Source organism: Mercenaria mercenaria, chromosome 3 (assembly GCF_021730395.1).
Source record: "Mercenaria mercenaria strain notata chromosome 3, MADL_Memer_1, whole genome shotgun sequence".
NCBI lineage: Eukaryota > Metazoa > Mollusca > Bivalvia > Venerida > Veneridae > Mercenaria > Mercenaria mercenaria.
The window spans coordinates 11,374,650-11,396,868 of NC_069363.1; the positions used below are offsets into that span (position 1 = coordinate 11,374,650).

At 34.5% G+C, this 22,219-nt stretch overlaps 2 protein-coding genes across 5 annotated transcripts in view; one reads left to right on the forward strand and one right to left on the reverse strand.

Moving 5' to 3' along the window:
• LOC123525446 (zinc-regulated GTPase metalloprotein activator 1-like) overlaps positions 1–11,093 on the reverse strand; it is a 55,268-nt gene extending 44,175 nt beyond the window's left edge. The window contains exons 1-3 of one of the 2 annotated variants that reach the window (XM_045304498.2): positions 10,972–11,093; positions 2,398–2,492; positions 840–926 (exon numbers count right to left, since the gene is read on the reverse strand). In XM_045304498.2, the coding sequence (XP_045160433.2) occupies positions 840–926; positions 2,398–2,482 (172 nt within the window). In that variant the 5' untranslated portion in view covers positions 2,483–2,492; positions 10,972–11,093. Of the gene's footprint in view, positions 1–839; positions 927–2,397; positions 2,493–10,942 lie in introns of both variants that reach the window. The other variant, XM_053537876.1, reaches the window with a different exon arrangement.
• Positions 11,082–22,219, forward strand: part of LOC123525921 (uncharacterized) — a 32,211-nt gene continuing 21,073 nt past the window's right edge. For 2 of the 3 annotated variants that reach the window (XM_053537873.1, XM_053537875.1), the window contains exons 1-11: positions 11,082–11,218; positions 12,587–12,724; positions 13,284–13,370; positions 14,712–14,925; positions 15,172–15,286; positions 15,825–15,987; positions 17,791–17,893; positions 18,293–18,428; positions 19,042–19,180; positions 20,053–20,145; positions 21,259–21,370. In XM_053537873.1, coding sequence (XP_053393848.1) covers positions 11,159–11,218; positions 12,587–12,724; positions 13,284–13,370; positions 14,712–14,925; positions 15,172–15,286; positions 15,825–15,987; positions 17,791–17,893; positions 18,293–18,428; positions 19,042–19,180; positions 20,053–20,145; positions 21,259–21,370 — 1,360 coding nt within the window. In that variant the 5' untranslated portion in view covers positions 11,082–11,158. The remainder of the gene's footprint in view (positions 11,219–12,586; positions 12,725–13,283; positions 13,371–14,711; positions 14,926–15,171; positions 15,287–15,824; positions 15,988–17,790; positions 17,894–18,292; positions 18,429–19,041; positions 19,181–20,052; positions 20,146–21,258; positions 21,371–22,219) is intronic. The other variant, XM_053537874.1, reaches the window with a different exon arrangement.

Consider the following 22,219-nt stretch of genomic DNA (forward strand, 5'->3'; position numbering starts at 1 on the left):
AAATCTATATGCCCCCACCATTCATGGGGGGCACAAAAAGTCAGTCCAAACAATACTCACATCTCCACTTCACTCTGTATCATATACACAAATGATATACACAAAGTTTCATTTCAACTGAATGGAAACTCTAAGAGGAGTTGAGTACACAATATCCAGATGTAATTTTAGTATTTCGAGGTCAAAAGAAAAAGCCTAACTTCAGAAAACATAATGAGACAAGAAAGTCCTGATAACATGAACATGTCCACTTCATGTTGATTATGTATACCAAATCTAATTTCAGTTGGATGGAAACTGTAGAAGGAGTTTAGTACATACTGTTTTGATGTAATTGTAATGATTCAAAGCAAATAAAATCACTACTCAAGCAAAAATCACTCGATATGAAAGAGCCAATAATATGCAAATGTCCACTCTATGTTGATGATGTACTCCCAAGTTTCAAGTCAATTTCACTCACTAGTCTTGTCACAAATTTAAGATTCACACTTTTCATTGGTTTTAAGTCAAAACAACACAATTTAAGTCATATGATAACTTTCCAGCTTTTGATGATACACTTCTAGTCATTATTCTAGGCAGGCACCTGGGTAGACCGTAAGCCAGCTGGATGGCTTCCTCACATGAGGACATGAGCAAGGCTTGAATTCACAGAGGTGAGGGAACTTGACTAGACTTGCAGGCCCAACAAGATGTTGCAGTACCGGTAAGTGTTATTTCATGTATGAACAAAAAGAAATAGTAAATCACTCATTTTACTATTTTTTACAACAAGGAAGTAAAAAATGTATGCCCTATGTTTCAAGCAAATGTTAATAAATATTTAAAGCATTTACCATCACCAAATTCATTCATGATAACTGCTATTCTTTTGCCATGCTGCTCTGATAGAACATAATTCAGTAGTGTTGTCTTGCCAGCACCTGAAAAAATAAATTTCATTTGCTTTAAAGTATTTCATTAAGCATCATGTAATATTATTGATAATACACATATAATTTTTATTCAATTCTACATTCTTGTCACAGGTTTCCATTACATGAAAAATGTAATGGCAACAGAGAAATAGAATGAAAAAGCATGCATAATTGCCACAAGGATTAGCAATCTGAATAGAAAATTGTGTACAGATCAAATAAGTTAATGCCCTGGGGAAAGTGTGTCATTTTCTGTGGTGGTTTGTCAACAAACAGACGATTTTTTTGAAAAAGTCAAAAACCACAGAGTTTCACATGGTAAAATATGTTGGAAAAGCTACTGCTGGAAAGAGAACAATCTCTACTACCCATATATATGCGCCAAAGTATGGGAAAAACATCTAGAAATATGAGAAAATCAAAGAAATCAATTTCAGGACTATTAGATACATGACTGTCTTATCATGCATAGCATTTAACATAGATAGATTACTTTTCCATTGCACTGGTATCACATGGACAGGATTAGGATTAACAAACGGTGTTCACTAAACAATTTCACTATATAAACAGATTTTATCCCTTGTGTAAAGAGGGCTTAGGGTAAGTCTCTAGTTCATGGATGGCAGAGTTATGGACCGGACACGAAACAGACCTTGTTAACCTTTAACCTCTAAGTGTGACCTTGACCTTGGAGCTAGGGGTCTGGGTCTTGTGCACGACATGTCGTCTCATTATGGTGAACATTTATGCCAAGTTATTTCAAAATCCCATTATGAATGGCAGAGTTACAGCCTGGACAAGAATTTACACGGACGGACGCACAGACACACACACACACGGATGGACTGTGCATTTTAATATGCCCATGCCCACCTTTGGGGGCATAAATAGAAAAAATAAGTTTTAAAGCTATATGCCTTTAAATGATAGCCATATGTATTTGCATGCAAAACTTTAACCAAGGTGTGATGCCGACGCCAGGGTGAGTAGAATAGCTAGACTATTCTTTGAATAGTCAAGCCAAAAATAAAATCGTGCAATCAGGCCCCTAAATGACTGTAATACTTTTGCAAAGTGCAATGTCCTTGAAGGCATTTATTCTGACGAAATATTCGCAGTATAATTTTAAACAAGAGTGCCAGACTGTCACAAAATAAGCCTGTCATTGAACTTGGCCTAATTCAAGGGCCATAATCCAAGACTGCCTGGGGCGTTTGGCTGGTTATCGAACTTGGTCGAGATATTATGCCGACAAATATTGTCAGCAAGTTTGGTGAAGATCAGATGAAAACTGTTCGACTTAGACAGCGGACATGCTTTGGACGCCGACCACCCGCCCGCCGCCACAGATGTTCACATCTTTCAGAGACGGGGGTCTAAAGTCATTACTCAAACATTCATTATGTTATATATGTTTTGAATAACATGATGATTTTAAATTATATTAGATTGTCCATATATGAATGTTACCTACCTAGAAAACCTGTGATTATAGTAATTGGGACTTTGACACCAGCAGGAACAAGGTCAGGGATTTCTTCTTCATCTGATGATGACATTTTTTCCTTTCTGAAATACAGAAATCTTACTGATTAAACACATATATCACAGCCAATGGGAGATCTGGAACTTCACAAGACAAGGTCTCCAGAAAGCCATCTACTCCTGGATCTTGCGTCAGGATCCTCCATGGAAGAGCAAATTGATGCAGTGCTGCTAGACTTCAGCAAAGCCTATGTCAAGGGATCCCAAGAGCATCCAGCGACCAAGCTTAACCATAATATGACAAGAGGCAATCTTTTGGAAAGGGTAAAGACCTTCCCATCAAACAGAAGCCAGAGTGCCATTTTCAATGGAACCAAACCTGATTCTTCTCCACTTACAGTCAAATGTATATGTCCTAGGTTCCCTTTTTTATTGTTCTCTGTATCAATGACATACATATATATAAGTCTTGCCTACTTAGATCTGCTCTACAGCTGACATCATAGCCCATCAAGAAGTCAAAATTCAGAAACTGGAAGAAGACTGGGTGATATCATTCAATTCTAGCAAGCGTAAGGTGATCAGTCAGTTTCTGCAATTTGAGGAGTATTTCCCAGGATGGGTATTATCTGTAAATACCAGTGGGAATTCCAGCCTCTGGGAAATATAGACCAGCCCTGATTGAAAAAAGTGTAGAAAAATACATAAGATTCAATAAGATATATTTGCTGACTGGATAAAAATGTAATGTTTACAGGCACAAAATTTGCATCAAAATAAAAAAAAATCTTTATTGTGAAATTTGGGAAATTTTACCAATGTTTGGCTAAATGCATAATTTTTTATTTGTCACTTTAGAATCTACAGCAGTAGGCAGTAATGTTAGATAGCTCTACTTCTGATCCAAAACCAGTTTTCTCTCGAGTCCCAAGTGGTATGTGCTTGGACCTCTCCTCCTCCTAGCCTACATATATGATCTCCACAAGACATCCAATGTAAAGTTTGTCAGTATGCAGATAACACTGCCATTTATATTATGCTTACATCTATTAATCAATCGAAACCCTTCAGAATGACCTGAATATCCTAGAAAAGTGGGAGTTGGATAGGGACATGAAATTTAACCCAACCAAATGTCAAGTTAACACATCACAAAAGGAAACTTCCTATTCCATCATTGTACAATTCTTGAATCGGTCACATTGGCTAGATACCTTTAATAGCGTTAATATATCAAATGAACTGTCATGGGACAAGTACATCAATATGTCAACAAAGAAAACAAAAGAAATTCTTGGATTCCTCCAAAGAATTGTTGAAATAAAGTCTGAACCCCTGTAACTAAAGTGCGCCAACTTGATCTTCTTTGCATTGACTGTTGGCTTTCAATGAAGAACAGAATATAAACCCATGAACTAGTCTCCATTCCCATAGAAAGTTACTTATCCCATTAGGGAGAGCCTCCAGACATGCCCATCTGCTTGCGCCAACAACATCAAACGGAGCTGACATCATGAGGTTACGCATGTTATGCGAGCTCAATGTGTAAGACATGAAATGAAAAGAAACTCTGCAAGCCAGGACCAGTTAACGGCAAAAGCATGATATTCAAGGTGCTTTACTTTAAATAAGACACAATTTGAAAGATTGCCTTGAACTTCCAATTTTCATAATAAGAGCAAACAAGAGCACTGCCTTGCGGGTGCTGTAGCTCATCTGATTTTTTTTGTATAATAGAAATATTGTCCTACCCATGATTTTCTAAGTCTAAAAAGGGCCATCACTCTTGCAAAAAGCAGGATAGAGTTATGTTTCTTGATGTACAGTGTCCACTTATGATGGTGAAAAACTGTTGCAAGTTTTAAAGCAATAGCTTTGATAGTTTAGGAGAAAAGTTGACTTAAACATAATATTCAACCAAGAAAATGATTTTTCTAAGTCCAAAAGGGGCAATAATTATTGCAAAAAGCAGGATGTAGTTATGTTGCTTGCTGTACAGGGTCAGCTTATGATGGTGAACAAGAGTTGCAAGTTTTAAAGCAATAGCTTTGATAGTTTAAGAGAAAAAGTTGACCTAAACATAAAACTTAACCAAGAAATCTGATATTTTCTAAGTCCAAAGGGGCCATAAATCTTGCAAAAGCAGGATGGAGTTATGTTTCTTGCTGTACAGGGTCAGCTTATGATGGTGAACAAGTGTTGCAAGTTTTAAAGGAATAGCTTTGATAGTTTAGGATAAAAGCTGACCTAAACATAAAACTTAACCAAGAAAACTGAATTTCTAAGTCCAAAAGGGGCAATAATTCTTGCAAAAAGCAAGATGGAGTTATGTTTCTTGATGTACAGGGTCTGCTTATGATAGTGAACAAGTATTCCAAGTTTCAAAGCAAAAGCTTTGACAGTTTAGGAGAAAAGTTGACCTAAACATAAAACTTAACCAAGAAATCTGATATTTTCTAAGTACAAAAGGGGCCATAAATCTTGCAAAAAGCAAGATGGAGTTATGTTTCTTGCTATACAGGGTCAGCTTATGATGGTGAACAAGTATTCCAAGTTTCAAAGCAATAGCTTTGATAGTTTAGGAGAAAAGCTGACCTAAACATAAAACTTAACCAGGCAACGTCGACGCAGACGCCGACGCGGACGCGGACGCCGACAACCGCTCAAGTGATGACAATAACTCATCATTTTTTTTCAAAAAATCAGATGAGCTAAAAATGCCACACATACTGAAAATATTGAAAAGAACAAATCACGGGACAAAAACGCACATGACTGTACATTGACTGGTTTTCCCGTCTGATAGGCAGCATCTAATTTCATATTAGCTGCCATATCCCTCTTATAAGACAGGAACAGTCAAAAGTTGTCACACTGTTCCTAAATGTCTGTTATTTGGACTACCACTGCAACAGCCTCCCACCTGATCAATATGATATCCTGTCATTACCAACCCTTGAACAATTCAGCACGACTAGTATCAGCAATCTCATAAGGCAGTGACTAGAGAACTGGAACCAGTTCCCTAGACAGTGGACTTATTCGTCCAGAATCACTTCAATAGCCAAAGTACATGCATAGGCTAGGGAACCGGAAGTTTATTTCTATGCATAAAGCTGCCGAAATTCACAAATAAAAATAAAATAATTGTTTCTTTTGGTAAGTATATCATGCATATTAATAATTTTATTAATTTTACCATTTCAGCAAGTCATGCTCTCACATTAATCTGCGTTTACGATTTTGAAAAAGTGTCTTCGCCGCATACTGTCCACCATATTGGTATGATAAAAACTAGTACGAGTGAAGGCGGAAACCGTTGTACGGTAATTAACAAAGTTGGAACGTTACTGATTATAACAGTGTGAAAACTACTTTGCCGTTTTAAATGTTATTTGCTTTAAACATGTATTATGTTTAAATTAATTAAATGTAAAATTGTATTGTTTTGTGCGTCAATACTGTACTGTACTGGTACTGATGATAAACCCCGACAGATGATAAAGTCGAACACCTTGGAAATATCTGATTGCAATCGGTTATTTATAAAATTGAACACACCATCTAATAGTTTCCACTTACAACACCAACTGGTGTAAACAAAAACAAAATTGGTAAATAATCTGTATAAATAAATGACTTAAATAAATTTGTATAAAAAATATTTATCCACAATTACTGGGGAAGAGGGTGTTTTTTTGCTCATGCTCACTGTCGAAACATAAAGGCCTGACATTTGTTAACTTTTCATTACTTGATCAGGAATGACTGTTGTAGCTTTTTGGGGAAAGTTTCAATATAATAATACCAAGAAAATTTTGTAAATGACAAAGGGTTCGAATTTATCATTAGTCAACGTTCATAAAGTCCCCTTTTTACAAACCCCTTTCAGGCCCTCACTTCGTGCGAGTTTGCTTACTAAATATAATTTGAATTATGTAAAGTTTTCAGCAAAGGTTAAGCTTTATTTTGATACCAACCATTGATTTCAATTTGCAGAAATAAAAAAGTTACAGGTAAAAAACCTCATTTTCTGTTCGGGTTTATCATCAGTACCAGTAGATGTTTGCGAATGTACAAAATAACTTAATTGCCATTTAAGCTTCCAGCAAAATTCTTTGATCATTTATTAGTTTAAAAAAAAAGAAACAATGTGAATTTCAACAGCTTTATGCATTGATCAGGTCGGATATCTGGGCACTTCAGCGTATCGTGTTGCGTAGCAACAAGCGGAGGTGACAGCAAACGCTAAATTGTAATTGAAAAGCGTTTCATGTTTCACTAGTGCTGGTTGTTTTTCTTTGCTTAAAGTAAAATTTTGGGCAATATTAATAAGTCAGTGAATTTATAATGTAGCATGATGTTCCAGAAATCACTCCCGAGAAAGAAACCTTTCTTTTTTAGGTTTCAGACGTGATATTCATCACTGATCCGTGTAAGCTGCAAGGTCTCATATTTGTGACGGACTGGATGAAAATTATAATTTAAAAAATCGGAGGTCTTTTTAAAGTAAATAAAACAGAAAATCTATTTCATCTAATTAGGTTTCTCCATTCGTTTCACTTTTCTCGTTCTATTTAGTAGCCTGCCATTAAAATAGTTCTGAAAGCCAGATAGCTTATACTGTGGTGTCAAAAGTGATTCAGTCACTCCAAATTTAATCAAATCAACGAGTGTATATCAAAATCCCCTTGATCAAAATCCCCTCCACTGAAAAATGACTGGGTGTTACAAAATCCCCTTCACACATTTGCAGGGGTTATCATAATCCCCTCTGTGATTAACATTATAGATATATAGATATCAGTGCTCCAAATTATATTATGTTTGCTAAAGGCATTATATTTACGTGCTTTATGCAATAGACTTTCAAGTTGTATATAGTTGTATTTGAACTTGATGAAATAAGTAAAAATCACAGAGGGGATTATGATACCCCCTGCAAAAGTATGAAGTGGATTTTGTAACACCCTGTCATTTTTCAGTGAAGGGGATTTTGATCAAGGGGATTTTGATTGTCTCCCCAAATCAACACCTCTTACCTAAATTCTCATTCGTATGAAATTTAATGAGAGGTGTCATAATTTAAAGCTTAATAGCACATTATGCGTAAATACTGGAGAAGGGATTTTTTTCTCCCTCGAAGGGTATCAGGATCACAATAGCATTTATAACACAAAGCGGTTTTTTATATGTTACAATTGTTTTAAATGTAATATGACATCTAGAGCTACTGTGTTACACGCAGAGATAAAATGATATATATAATAACTGCATGCTAGTTTCTTTTTTACGAAAAGCCAGGACGTATCAATAAATTGATGACTTCCAATTACGAAAATACTAAAAAAAATACTGATCTCTGTTTTGTCAATTATTTAAAACTGAGAACGATAATTTGAACGCTTTGTCTAGAATAATATTAGTCATATCTTGTAGTTTTCAAAATCCATTTTTTTGTTGTTAATTGTTAGACTGTCACAATTGACTGCTTCCACATACCACAAAATTAAAGCATTCATTCCAGTCATAAATCACTATGGAAACCAATCAGTATGTGGTATATTGATGAAAATCAGTTTTGACCAGTTCCTAATGACTATCACTTTTTAATAGATTGATTTCCTGTTTGTTTTATCCCTCTGATGTACCCCTTCGAGGCCTTATGGTAATTTCCTGTCTTATCCGTTTGATGTATACCTTCAGGGTCTTATGATATTTGGAAGATGCACATTATTGTTATTTGCGTGTCAATTGACAAAGGGATTAATAGAGCTACTACATAAAAAAAACTTTAACCAATACACATGCCCGGCATTTGAAACTTTAAAATTAATTCACCAAACTATTTTTTGGCTGGAAGGACATTTCTTCAAAAAAAAACAAGAGCTGTCGGAGGACAGCAACGCTCGACTATTTAACAGCCTTGTCGCTTGAATGAATAAGAAAGTTGAACAAGAGCTGTCGGAGGACAGCAACGCTCGACTATTTAACAGCCTTGTCGCTTGAATGAATAAGAAAGTCGAAAAAGGGGCATAATTTAGTAAAAAAGTAAAATAGGGTTATGGAACCTGCATAGTGCTTATCAGCTCATGACAGTGAACTAGTATGTGAAGTTTCAATCCTTTCCCATTAGTGGATACTGAGATACCAGCTTACATACAAAAACTTAACCAAAAATTTCTATGTTGAAAAAGGGGCATAATTTTGTAAAAAAAGCAAAATAAAGTTATGGGACCTGCTTTGGGCATGTCAGATCATGACAGTGAACAAGTGTGTGAAGTTTCAATCCATTCCCATTAGTGAGTACTGAGATACCAGCTTACATACAAAACCTTAACCAAAAAATTCTAAGTTGAAAAAGGGGCATAATTTTGTAAAGAAGCAAAATAGAGTAATGGAACCTGTGCAATGTAAGTCAGTTTATCACAGTAAATAAGTGTGTGAAGTTTCAATCCATTCCCACAAGTGGTTACTGACATACCAGCTTACATACAAAACCTTAACCAAAAATTTCTAAGTCAAAAAAGGGGCATAATTTTGTAAAAAAGCAAAATAGAGTTATGGAACCTGTGCGATGTAAGTCAGTTTATCACAGTGAATAAGTGTGTGAAGTTTCAATCCATTCCCACAAGTGGTTGCTGAGATACCAGCTTACATACAAAAACTTAACCAAATCGGGACGCGGACGCGGACGCCGACGCATGGGCGAGTCCAATAGCTCTACTATTCTATGAATAGTCGAGCTAAAAAGGGGCATAATTTAGTAAAAAAGTAAAATAGGGTTATGGAACCTGCATAGTGCTTATCAGCTCATGACAGTGAACTAGTGTGTGAAGTTTCAATCCTTTCCCATTAGTGGATACTGAGATACCAGCTTACATACAAAAACTTAACCAAAAATTTCTATGTTGAAAAAGGGGCATAATTTTGTAAAAAAGCAAAATAAAGTTATGGGACCTGCTTTGGGCATGTCAGATCATGACAGTGAACAAGTGTGTGAAGTTTCAATCCATTCCTATTAGTGAGTACTGAGATACCAGCTTACATACAAAACCTTAACCAAAAAATTCTAAGTCGAAAAAGGGGCATAATTTTGTAAAAAAGCAAAATAGAGTTATGCAACCTGTGCAATGTTAGTCAGTTTATCACAGTAAATAAGTGTGTGAAGTTTCAATCCATCCCACAAGTGGTTACTGAGATACCAGCTTACATACAAAACCTTAACCAAAAATTTCTAAGTCAAAAAGGGGCATAATTTTGTAAAAAAGCAAAATAGAGTTATGGAACCTGTGCAATGTAAGTCAGTTTATCACAGTGAATAAGTGTGTGAAGTTTCAATCCATTCCCACAAGTGGTTGCTGAGATACCAGCTTACATACAAAAACTTAACCAAATCGGGACGCGGACGCGGACGCCGACGCATGGGCGAGTCCAATAGCTCTACTATTCTATGAATAGTGGAGCTAAAAATGTCTGCAATAAGATAACATATAGAATAAAGTATAAGTTTTCAACTTTATTTAAATGACTTTCATACTTAATGTACTTCGACATTATAGCATTTTACATTAACTAAATAAAATATATCGCACAAAGTACATTTCAGAAAATGGCAACAATATAATTATTTCAGAGCATTAAAACATTTAGAAAATCAGCTTATTTAAAAAAGACATAAAAATATCAGAAAATTAATTTACTATTTATTTGATCTGTTCTTTCTTAAAAAGAAAAAAAAAATTTCAAGACACTTGAAAGAGATGAAAGAAACAACTGCTACGATTTCAAGCAAAGAAGTTGAATAAAAAAAATGTTTTGTTCTCAGATATTTAGTTTAGATTAATATATATATAGCAAACTGAGAAAATGTTGAATAAGCTTGGGAACTTGTTTTAATTATATCTGATCCGTAGCGCCGAAGAGCAGACAATACATAATCTGTCACTTTTTCCAGACCGTTTTAAAATGCCACAAAATCAATTATCACAAAAACCCTACTTTTTTTGAAAAATATATAGATTGTATCATAGCGTAAGGACTGCAGATGATAAAAAAGATGACTCTTGATTTGTTTCATTTGAGAATTAAAACATCACAACCCACACCGCTAGTTAATTCGCTACGAATTGCGAGGTCCTGCTTTCACCTCCAAGGTAATTTGCATAACCGATTGCTCCGGATGTGATGTCACGCCGACCTGATCAATAGAAATAAATTTCCGGTTCCCTAGCCTATGCACGTAGTTTGGCTGGAGAACCGATTCCGGATGAATATAATTTAGTTCACCGTCTAAAAGGCCGTCAAAAAGTTTGCTGTCTAGGAAACTGGAACCAGTTCCCTAGACAGTGCCATCTCAAAATTGTCGTTTTTAATGTGAAGTGTGAAGCAAAGAAGGATTGAAATCAGTTGCCTGACTAGGTGTAGGCCTACACTTAAGTTTTTGTGTCGCGAAAACGGGATAAAATACGATTAAATGTACGTTTTCTTCAAAATTACAAATAAAACTTGACATGTTAGTCGTATATACTTACAATAAAAAGTCGGTATAATTTATAATTACCGTTATACTGGGATATTGGAGAAAAGTTGTTCTTTTTCAGTGTTTTCTTTTCGGACGTTTTACCGGAAATACACTTTTTCTAACTTTCCTACTTTCTTTTTTGAAGAATACAGTGTTTCGTCCTACTGGTTCTTTTCACAAAATTCAGTATGTTGTGAGAAATACTGGAAATGTAAAAACAAATAAAATGACACTTAAGTATTCGATAGAGCCTAGTGGCTATTGTAAACCATATAGTCGGACAAAGGTATAATCTCCTCCATTTTTCGTTCCAAAAATTATCGCCCCAGAAAGATCTGAAGATGCAAAGCATTTTTTATGGTTAACCTTTACCCTATTAAATTTTTAAAATGGAATGTTCTGTCATTCAGTTTGGTCATTACCGTTTTTAGTCAACTCGAAAGGGTGTTCACTGAAAATTTACTGACTGAATAGCGTACAAATTAAGATGAGCCTGCTCGAATGTGCATTTGATTTGATTTGGTTTAACACTGCACCAACACAATTTTAGGTCATATGGGGACTTTCCAGCTTTGATGTTGGAGAAAAAACCCAAGTGCATTATTACATCATGGGCGGACACCTGGGTAGAACCACTGACCTTCCGTAAGCCAGCTTGATGGCTTCCTCACATGAAGAATTCAACGCCCCGAGTGAGGCTCGAACCCACATTGGTGAGGGGCAAGTGACCTTAACCACTTGGCCACGGAGGCCCCCGCTCGACTGTGCAGGCAGATCTTGGTCTACACTCGGGTCACAAAGGCAGAATCACTTGCTGCCGGCAGGCTAAAGATAAAGGTGCTTTTGAAATCAGACTGCATGATATGATCTTCATATGCCAGACATACTGGTACTGATGATAAACCTGGACAGATGATAAAGTCGACTACCTTGGAAATAATCGATTGCAATGGGTTATTTATAAAATTGAACACACCATCTAAAAGTTTCCACTTACAACACCAACTGGTGTAAACAAAAACAAAATTGGTAAATATTCTGTATAAATAAATGACTTACATTCATTTGTGTAAAAAATACTTATCCAAAATTACTGGGGAAAGGGTGTTTTTTGTGCATGCTCACTGTCGAAACATGAAGGCCTGACATTGGGTCAATTTTCATTATTTGATAAGGAATGACTATTGCAGCTTTTTGGGCAAAGTTTCAATATGATAATGTAAAGAAAATTTTGGTAATGACAAAATGGTCGAATTTATCATCAGTCAATGTTCATACAGTCCCCATTTTACAAACCCCTTTCAGGGCCTCACTTCCTGTGAGTTTGCTTACTAAATATAAATTTAAATTATGTAAAGTTTTCTGCAAATGTTAAGCTTTATTTTGATACCGACCATTGATTACAATTTGCAGAAATAAAAAAGTTACAGGTAAAAAACCTCATTTTCTGCTCGGGTTTATCATCAGTACCAGTATAGTATAATTAACTTCAGCCTTAAATTCACAAGAATTTAGTGTCAATTCTATAACTTTTTTATATTAAAAATATTAAATCTTCTAAGTTAAAATCTTTGCTATTTATGAATAATTCACCTTTAAAACATTTTAGTCAGTTCTAATGCTTTCTTATCATAGTCATACTCTGATATTTAAGCTGTACAAAGAGATATTTGAATTTGGAACTTGTGGAGAAATACATGAGGTATGGTTGAGTGCTAGACACTTGTTTGTAAACTTAGATGGAGGTAAACAGCTCTACACCTTTGATTGCAAAACCGTTGAACAGATTCAGGTAAGAACAGATTCAGGTAAGAACAGATTCAGGTAATTTCTGTTTTTATGTATCAGGGTTCTTAAGGTTAGTAAGGGATAGAGGCTAACTCACTCATAGGTCTTAAATTCAGTCGTTGCTTAGCACTTCTTATTTGTATTTTCATTTATAACTTTCAGTGTACATAATATTTGCATGTTTTTCTTGTTTTCATCAAGCATTAATATATCTTTAAAATTTTCAAATACCGGTAGTTGCTGAGATCAGTCTGACATATGGAGTTTAAACATTTCATTTTAGTCTTACCACTCCTGATAAATGCATAAATACAATAAATTGCCCAAAAGCAAATTTCCTATACTATGAAATCATTCATAGTTGTTGGGGACTAATTTTTCATGGAGTATAGTTGAGTCAATCCATGAAATATAATCTGTACAAACAAGTAAAATTCCCCATCATTTGATGTTCAAAATGTTCATATCCCTGCAATATAGTCATTGTGGCCAAAACCAAGAAATTTCATGCCCTTGAAAATAAATGATTTTATACTATATTGACATATACCATACTGCTACAGGATGCGGAAAGTTCAGGGTGTTTAGATCTTTGTGACGATTTCCCAGTTCAACAAGTATTACTGAAACCACCACATGCAGCTTTTGTAGTGAGTATAATTTTTTCCCTTCTGTATGATAGAATTTCAGATGGTGACCATAATTATACACTATTCATGATATTGCTCATAGCTACCTACAGTCTTCATTTTTGAGCATTGTGAGGTTAGAAAGTTGATGAAGACTATTCTTTTTTGAATACCAAAGAAGTTTTTTGTTAAATCTGTTTGCCAAGCTTCAGTGGGGGTACATATATTGCTTACATATCAGAATTGCTTAATAATACTATGGTTGCATTTTTAGCTCATCTGATTTTTTGAAAAAAAATGATGAGTTATTGTCATCACTTGAGCGGTTGTCGGCGTCGGCGTTGCCTGGTTAAGTTTTATGTTTAGGTCTGCTTTTCTCCTAAACTATCAAAGCTATTGCTTTGAAACTTGGAATACTTGTTCACCATCATAAGCTGACCCTGTATAGCAAGAAACATAACTCCATCTTGCTTTTTGCAAGATTTATGGCCCCTTTTGTACTTAGAAAATATCAGATTTCTTGGTTAAGTTTTATGTTTAGGTCAACTTTTCTCCTAAACTATCAAAGCTATTGCTTTGAAACTTGGAATACTTGTTCACCATCATAAGCAGACCCTGTACATCAAAAGACATAACTCCATCTTGCTTTTTGCAAGATTTATTGCCCCTTTTGGACTTAGAAAATCAGTTTTCTTGGTTAAGTTTTATATTTAGGTCAGCTTTTATCCTAAACTATCAAAGCTATTGCTTTAAAACTTGCAACACTTGTTCACCATCATAAGTTGACCCTGTACAGCAAGAAACATAACTCCATCCTACTTTTTGCAAGATTTATGGCCCCTTTTGGACTTAGAAAATATCAGATTTCTTGGTTAAGTTTTATGTTTAGGTCAACTTTTTCTCTTAAACTATCAAAGCTATTGCTTTGAAACTTGCAACACTTGTTGACCATCATAATCTGACCCTGTACAGCAAGCAACGTAACTCCATCCTGCATTTTGCAATAATTATTGCCCCTTTTGGACTTAGAAAATCATTTTCTTGGTTGAATATTATGTTTAAGTCAACTTTTCTCATAAACTATCAAAGCTATTGCTTTAAAACTTGCAACAGTTTTTCACCATCATAAGTGAACACTGAACATCAAGAAACATAACTCTATCCTGCTTTTTGCAAGAATGATGACCCTTTTTAGACTTAGAAAATCATGGGTAGGACAATATTTCTATTACACAAAAAAAATCAGATGAGCGTCAGCACCCGCAAGGCGGTGCTCTTGTTAAATCTGTTTTGTCTTTTACATAGAATAGCATATTTTTGCAACTGACTTGTATATAGGTGTAAAAACATTATTTTCTTCAGATTTTCCGAAATGGTATAACACAGTATTGGATTTATAAGTCTGATCATATATGGAAGCAGCAGACAACACACAGATTGTGTCATGGTAGCCTAGCAATGGTAGTTGACGTCTGCTACAATGTATCCCAGAATGCCTTGTACTGGTGTCAGAGACAAGAGTCAGAAATTGATGGAAAAGTTTCATTTATGATTTACAAAAGACAGATTGTTGAAGGTAAAAATAACATTTAAAAATAAAGGACCCCAATCACTGTTCACTGCTTCAGAATATATAAGTTAAATAAACTTATAACGAATGATGACGATGATGATGATGAGGGTTACTTTAAGTGCCGTTTCGGAGATGAAGAACGGCACCTGTAAGATCCTTTGGAAGGACAGAACACAATCAAACAAAATGATAGCAGACTTGATGTTGATGATGGTGATGATCATCATCATCATTTTAACTGTGTTTCAGGTGAAGAAGAAGACAAACAGACTTTATTGAAACTTGGACCAGCATCTCTAATCATCAAAGACTGTCCAAAATGTACAGTGTATCCAATGGCACATGGGATTGTTTTTGTATCAGAGTAAGTTAAAAATAATGTGCATTTTGAAATTTAACAAGTACCGGTAATAGTTAATAGCTTTTCTTTTAAAAATATCTTAATAAAAGGAACATATTTACTTCACAGTATCAATTTTTTAGAATTTCATAATTTTTCTGTAATAACTTTGTCAGTAATTATGGAGAAACCTGTCAGTCACAGCTAATATCCTTCTGGATAACAGCATATTTGGGCCGTTGGCTAACCAAAGAGATCTTACCCATTAGAGTTTCATGTAAAAAAAGCCGAAAAAAGTTGCACTTATTGATGTTAACAGTAAAGGTATACCATGTATATTCATTGTCAGGTTTTAATTTCTTGTAAAAATATGCTCGTAATTTGCTGTAAAAATATGCTCGTGATATAATATGAACTGTGTCTTTGCAAAATTACAGTAATTCTCCGACAATTCTTAATTAAGAAAATGCATGGGTATGCTTTTAATAATATTTTTAATTTTTATATTCCAATAATACATGTATGTTTTATCGAATGTGATTTATTGTTTTCTTCCTGAAAGAAATAGCAGTACTCAAGCATTATTTGTTGTTCGAGTGTCTACATCGTCAGGTCAGGTAGATATTTTAGTTGAAAAAGAATGGATCACGGTAACAGATGTAATTGTTCACACACCTGTGCAGTTCAGCAAGATAGTTATGAAAAGTCTGCAGCATTTAAATAAGGTGAGTTTGCATGAAGCTTTTGTGACAACATTTGTTTAATGTCTAAAAGTTAGGACAATTCTCAATTTTAGTCTTCTCTGAAATGCATTCATATTGAAGGACCTGTTGAGGTCACAGAGTGAAAATAAACAAAAGTTTAGTTTTTAGAGGGTATACTTTCTATTTCAAGCTGATTTAAAATTTTAAGATTGGCAAGATATATTTAAGTTTTTTTGTGTGTGTTTTTTTTTTTCAGTTAGCATAAGTTTTTCATCTATCATCCTTCAACACTTTTTTATTTGAATACCTTCTCATTTGAATCTACTGGTCAGAATTTCAGTGGTTTTGTTAAGGGGGTGACATAGTTGATATAAAACAGAAAAACGTTTAAACGATTATAGTCTCATGAACCATTTGATGGGTCTTCACCAAAACTTGGTTGTTACAGTCCTTGTATGGGTCTCTAAAGTTTATTCAAATGGTTCTGCTTGGTCCATTTTAAGGGGCACCAGAGCTCAATAATAAAAATAGAACTATTATTGTCTCATAAACCAAACAATGCCATCTTTGCCAAACTTAGACTGTAGCATTCCTATATGGTCTTCTTTTTGTTTATTAAGGTGGTTTCTCTTGGACCCCTTTTAGAGGCAGTCAGAGCTAAAAATAGAAAGAAAAAAAACTTTGAATGACTTCTTCTGAGTCTGTAGCAACCCCGTATTATCTTTTCTTTCATTTGTTCAAATGTTTCTGCTTGACCTCTTGTAGGGGCTGCCAGAGCTAGAAATAGAACAAAATAAATGATATTTTCTCATGAACCAGTTGATGGATCTTCTCAAAACTTGGTCTGTAGCATCTTTGTGTGGTCCTTACTCAAGCTTGTTCAAATAGTTCAGTTTGGACCCATGTAAGGACTGCTCGAGCAATTAGAAAAACAAATAATCTAAATAATTAATTCTCATAAACCATGTGATAGAGTTTCATGAAACTGGATCTATAGCTTCTTTATATTGTCCTCTCTTACATTTGTTTAAATGGTTTTGCTTGGCTCCTTTAAGGGGCTGCCAGATCTAAAAAGAGCTAAAAATAGAAAAACCTTTAAATGACATCTTCTCATGAACAAATTTAGCTTGCTTTGTAGCATCAATGTGTGGTCCTCCTTTTTATTTGCTCAAATGGTTCTGCTTAGTCCCCTGTAGGGGCAGCCAGAGCTAAAAATAGGAAAATATTTTTGCTATTGTAATTAGCATTACCTTGAACATGTCTTTCATTAATTTAAAAGTGATTAAATTCCATTTTGTAGCTTAAACTAAAGTTATGTCGGTGGATGATATTTCACTGTACTAAAACAGATTTTAGTGAATTTTGCAGTATTTAAGTGACTCTTGTTTTCTTCATGGCACACTTTCAGAAACTTAAATGTGCCAGAGTAGTACCTCAGAACATCCAACACCTGGATGACTTTCTGATGTAACAACACTCACATGAAAGAATGTGACCACATGTAAGGCTGTTGTGTTGGTAGTGTTGAGGTGTAAGCTGTTAAAAGTCAGCAAACTTTACCGCTCAGCCATGTTGGACCCCACACTGGAAACCACTGGCAATTTATTTGATCTCAACAACTACTATATTTACCCTGGGACACAAATTGTCCAATTGCTTAATCATAACATACAGTCTGTGTACCATTCAGTTCTTCGTTTGGTGGATAAATAGCATTTTGCTTTCCTCCATGCAAGCTTTATTTGTTGGAGTTCTTAAAAAACTTTCGTAAGCACATGGCTATGATTTAATCTCAGGTTTATTCCTCATTCTTTATCTCCACAGTTGAAGAGTTTGTCTGTTATAAAGACCAGTTACATACCTCAAACACAGACATTACATTTACTATACAGTTCTGGAAATTTATGTACTATTTTACATTCATTAGGTATGTAATTATTTTGCTTGTTTCATTTGGAGGTACTTGTATTTCTATTACAGTTTTTCAAAATCTCCTGTTCTCCATGATATTGATATTATATAATATTATATAATTAGCATTGTCTTTATCTTGTAGAGAACGAGCTATTACAAAAAAGAAATCAGTTTAAAGGGACACTTCATAATTGTGCTGTGTTTTTATTTTTTTTTTTAAATAAAAATTATAAAGTAGTCAAGTTATTATAGTACGTCAGTTTGTTCAAGTTTGGAAGAGATATTTAAATAATTTTCTGACCACATTTTTATATCTTTTTTTTTTTTGTCTTTCTTTATTTTATTCATTTTAATTTTTGAGAATTGCAGAAACTGCTCAAAAATGCTCCATTTTGCATATATATGCTTACAGGCATAATGTCCAAAACATTTCATTCAACAGATACCAGTGTCAATGTTGTTCAGCTTGAAGGTTTCAGTAGAGAAGGACTAATTGGAATATGTTCACAGAGTGACACTGTTGGACTGGCTTATAAGCAGTGTATCCAGTAATCTTTATTTATTGAACTTTATTTTATGCTTTTTAGTGTTAAACTGATATATAACAATAGTTTATACAGTGTGAAGTTATTTTACAATTATAGACTTATGAACTGCCTGACAGTATTGATGACTTGGGGCCTCTGTAGCCGAGTGATTAAGGTCATTGACTTCGAATCACTTGCCCCTCATCGATGTGAGTTCAAGCCTCACTAGGGGTGTTGAATTCTTCATGTTAAACACTTTCAGTTCATTTTAATCTGTAAGATCACCTGCACCTAATGGTGATTTTTTTTGCTTTCACAGTTACGGTATTTATATACAGGTTTGATTGTATTAGCTCCTGTCAGTTATCATGAAACTCTGCCTTAGTGACTTGGAATCAAAGTCATGACCCTCTCAATATGTTTTCTTGCTGAACTAGGATGGAGGGCTTCAGGCACTTTCAGAGCTACATGTACCAGTCTAATACCAGTATTTTTCCGCATCCCTGGTTTTCAAAATAGGCAGTACATACGAAAATGTCAAATTTATCAATATTTATGAAAAAAAAAAAAAAAAAATTGATAAACATGACAAAAAGACTATTTTGAATGAAGTATATATGTCTCCTGTTTACAGACACTACAGTGTAAAGACAGGTGCTCTGTTATGCTCCATTGAAATCCCATATGGTTCAGTGGTACTAGGAGTAGGAGGAACATTGTTTGGAGGCGTGCAGCAAGCTGTATACACAGATGATAATTTATACATGTTACAGGTAACATATATATTCCCTAGAGACCATGTATTTTGGTCATTGAAGGGACTTACTCTTCACAGACAATACTTTAATCAGAAAACAATACTTTGGGGTCATTTATGAGGGAGGGGTGTACAATTACTACATAGTATCTCAGTAAACATAAAATAAACATGTTTTTTTGTGTGAACAGTACTGTGTATTGGGTTTAAATACTATACACTAATAAATGATATTAGTTAACACAATATGAATACATATTCTATGAAACCTAATGCCAGTTATTATTTTAATATTAGTTATGTAGTTGTAAATGCAACTCGACAACCACATGTTAGTTATATATTTAGCAAAGTTAATCATACTTAACAGGTATTTTCTAGGTTTAAATCAATATCCAATACTAAAATACTGTAGTGAAAGCATCGTGCATCTTTAAGTACCAAAACTTTTTAGAAATATTAAAGAACATGGGTTCCAACAAAATGTTTTACACATAGTATTGGTCTGTTCAGTGCAGGATCCAGTGGTCAAATTTGAGCTGCCAAATAGAAGTGATTCAAGGGAAGAAATTTTAAAAAGGGACAGCTTAGTCCCATCTTTTGTTTCCAGTTAAATATAGTGACTAAAATTCCTGAAGATGCTGAAATTTATTTGATATCCAGTACAGGTAATTTATTTAGAAATAAAGGTGTTTGAACTAAATGGTTTGGGCTGCTCAGCCTTGAGTTCATACTTTTCTTGATCATGACTGCACTTCCCATAAAACATAGGAAGTAGGAAGGCAGTGACTAGAGGGCTTACTTTCACAGTGAAGACAAAATTAAGTAATTTTTCATATATATTAATTATATATGTTTTATATCGTCAAATTTCTGTGATTTTTACAGAAATGTGCAGAAAGCAAGAATGTATCTGAAATGTCATTATTGGAGTTGAGTCATTTCCAGTCAGATGCTGTCAGATTGTCCTATGTTGATAAGGTAAATGTTTTATTAGAGAATTAGCATTACACATTTTTGTCAGATTGTTGCATCATAATTACATATCTATACAGAAAGGAAGAAAGAATTTTTGACTGTATACTTAAAAGAATCTTTGACAATGTCTTATTCAACTATTTAACTTGCATTTGGACTTGTGGTTGTATTTTGTCATATTAAGAACCTATTCAGGAGCTTGTGGCAAGTCGGTTATTATACCAAGGTGTAAACTGATACTTGAAATAGTGCCAAAAGGAACACCTGGACCTTCTTCTTACATTAAAACCTGAAAAAAAAACCTGACACAAAATGTTAGTGATGTGACATTTAAGTCTACACAAAAAGCATCAAAGAGTGTTATCTTTATAACACATGTAGCATAGAATAGAGCATTTTATTTTATGCTAACTAATGAAATACTGTATTCTAAACGTTAAATATTTTCATATCTCATCACTCACGCTGTGAAAATATGAAATCTATATTTTCATACTGTGAGAGATATAGATCCGCCCCCTCAACACTGTGTATGAATTTTAAATTATTTGCTTAAAACAGGATGAAAATTGTACTTGCACTTTGTTCTTCACAGTATATTTCTCAATTCAAATTATTTTACTTAATGAGAATTTCATAACGTTATGCAGCAAAAAATAAGATAAAATGGAACTTCATGTGTGCGTCTTTATAACGTCACAACACGTCTGACGTCATGTCTGTTTACACGTGTGTTTCCTGAGCTGAGATTAAAATTTCTTGCAAAATGCACATCTCAACGTAATTTAGCTTAAAATTAAAAGAAAATTTGTTTGTTTTGAGTGAATATGGAATATATCTCACCTCGAAATGAGAAAATTTTCACATTTTATCCTCTATATATTTGAACTCGTAATTCCGCTCCTGATAAAGATTGAAATACCCATTTTGCTTTCGACGGTCAGTAGGTTATTTCATTTCTTTAAGACTACCAGTTATACTTGATATCAAATAAGTAAAAAAATTATATGCATGACATGTAAATGTTTATATGTGATTAAATTTTGATGAACAAAAGCTCAAGTGAAATAACCTGTTATTAAAGCATTAAAAACATACATGTATATCTTTCTGTAGATGCAGAAGTATACAGTCAGATCACCAGGAGAGCTGAGTCATGAATCTTTGAAGAAAAAATGGATAGAAAATCTAGGTACCCCACCAACTTCAAGACTTGTAGAAACTGTAGGTATGTAAACACTTTTTTGCCCCCACAGAAATGTAGCATTGCTGCTGTTCATACATGTATATCCGCACATCCATCCATACATTTGTCCAGAAATCTTGTGTGCTTAACTCCTCCCACACTATTAGCCTGATTTGCTCCAGGTGAACATGTTTGATGTGTAGATGACCATAAAGGAAGGAACTTTTGCTGCGACTATTTTTACTGCAGTTCTGGTCCTTTGATAGTTTGGCTGTGTAGAATATAAAGAAAAGTACTGTGCGTATAACTCCTTCTTCACGATGGAAAAGATATGCTTGAAAGTTTCACAGATGAAGGACCTTGATGTGTAGATGACCAAAATAATGGACTTTTTTCTGTGGCTATTTTAGCTCTTTCTAAATTCCACAATAGGCCATAGTAAAGACATTGGCTGTGTTCAGCTCGTCATACACATTTTGAAGGAATGGATTCAAAGTTGCTAAGATGCACAACCTTATCTGAATACAGTTTGCTTCAAACTTTTAGTCAAACATCCTTCATGTGAAGATGGTCTATACTAAAAACTTTGCTATTTAGAGGATGGCACAGTATGTTGGGGAATTTGTGTCCTATGGACACAATTCTAGTTTACTAGTACTCAGTGATGACGGTATTGTTCATCCATTCAGCTGTGTTTGGCTGTTTGACATAAGACAACATATCTGAGTAATTTTTCTGTCATCACTGATTGCAGTGGCTCTGTTGTCAGTTACTTCTCAGAAACAATTTAGTACTGGTACGGAATGTATACTCCTGATACGTTGAAAAATGTATAAAACCCATATCGATCAAAGAAAACATTGAGTTCTTTTTTAGCATAGTTTCCCATTC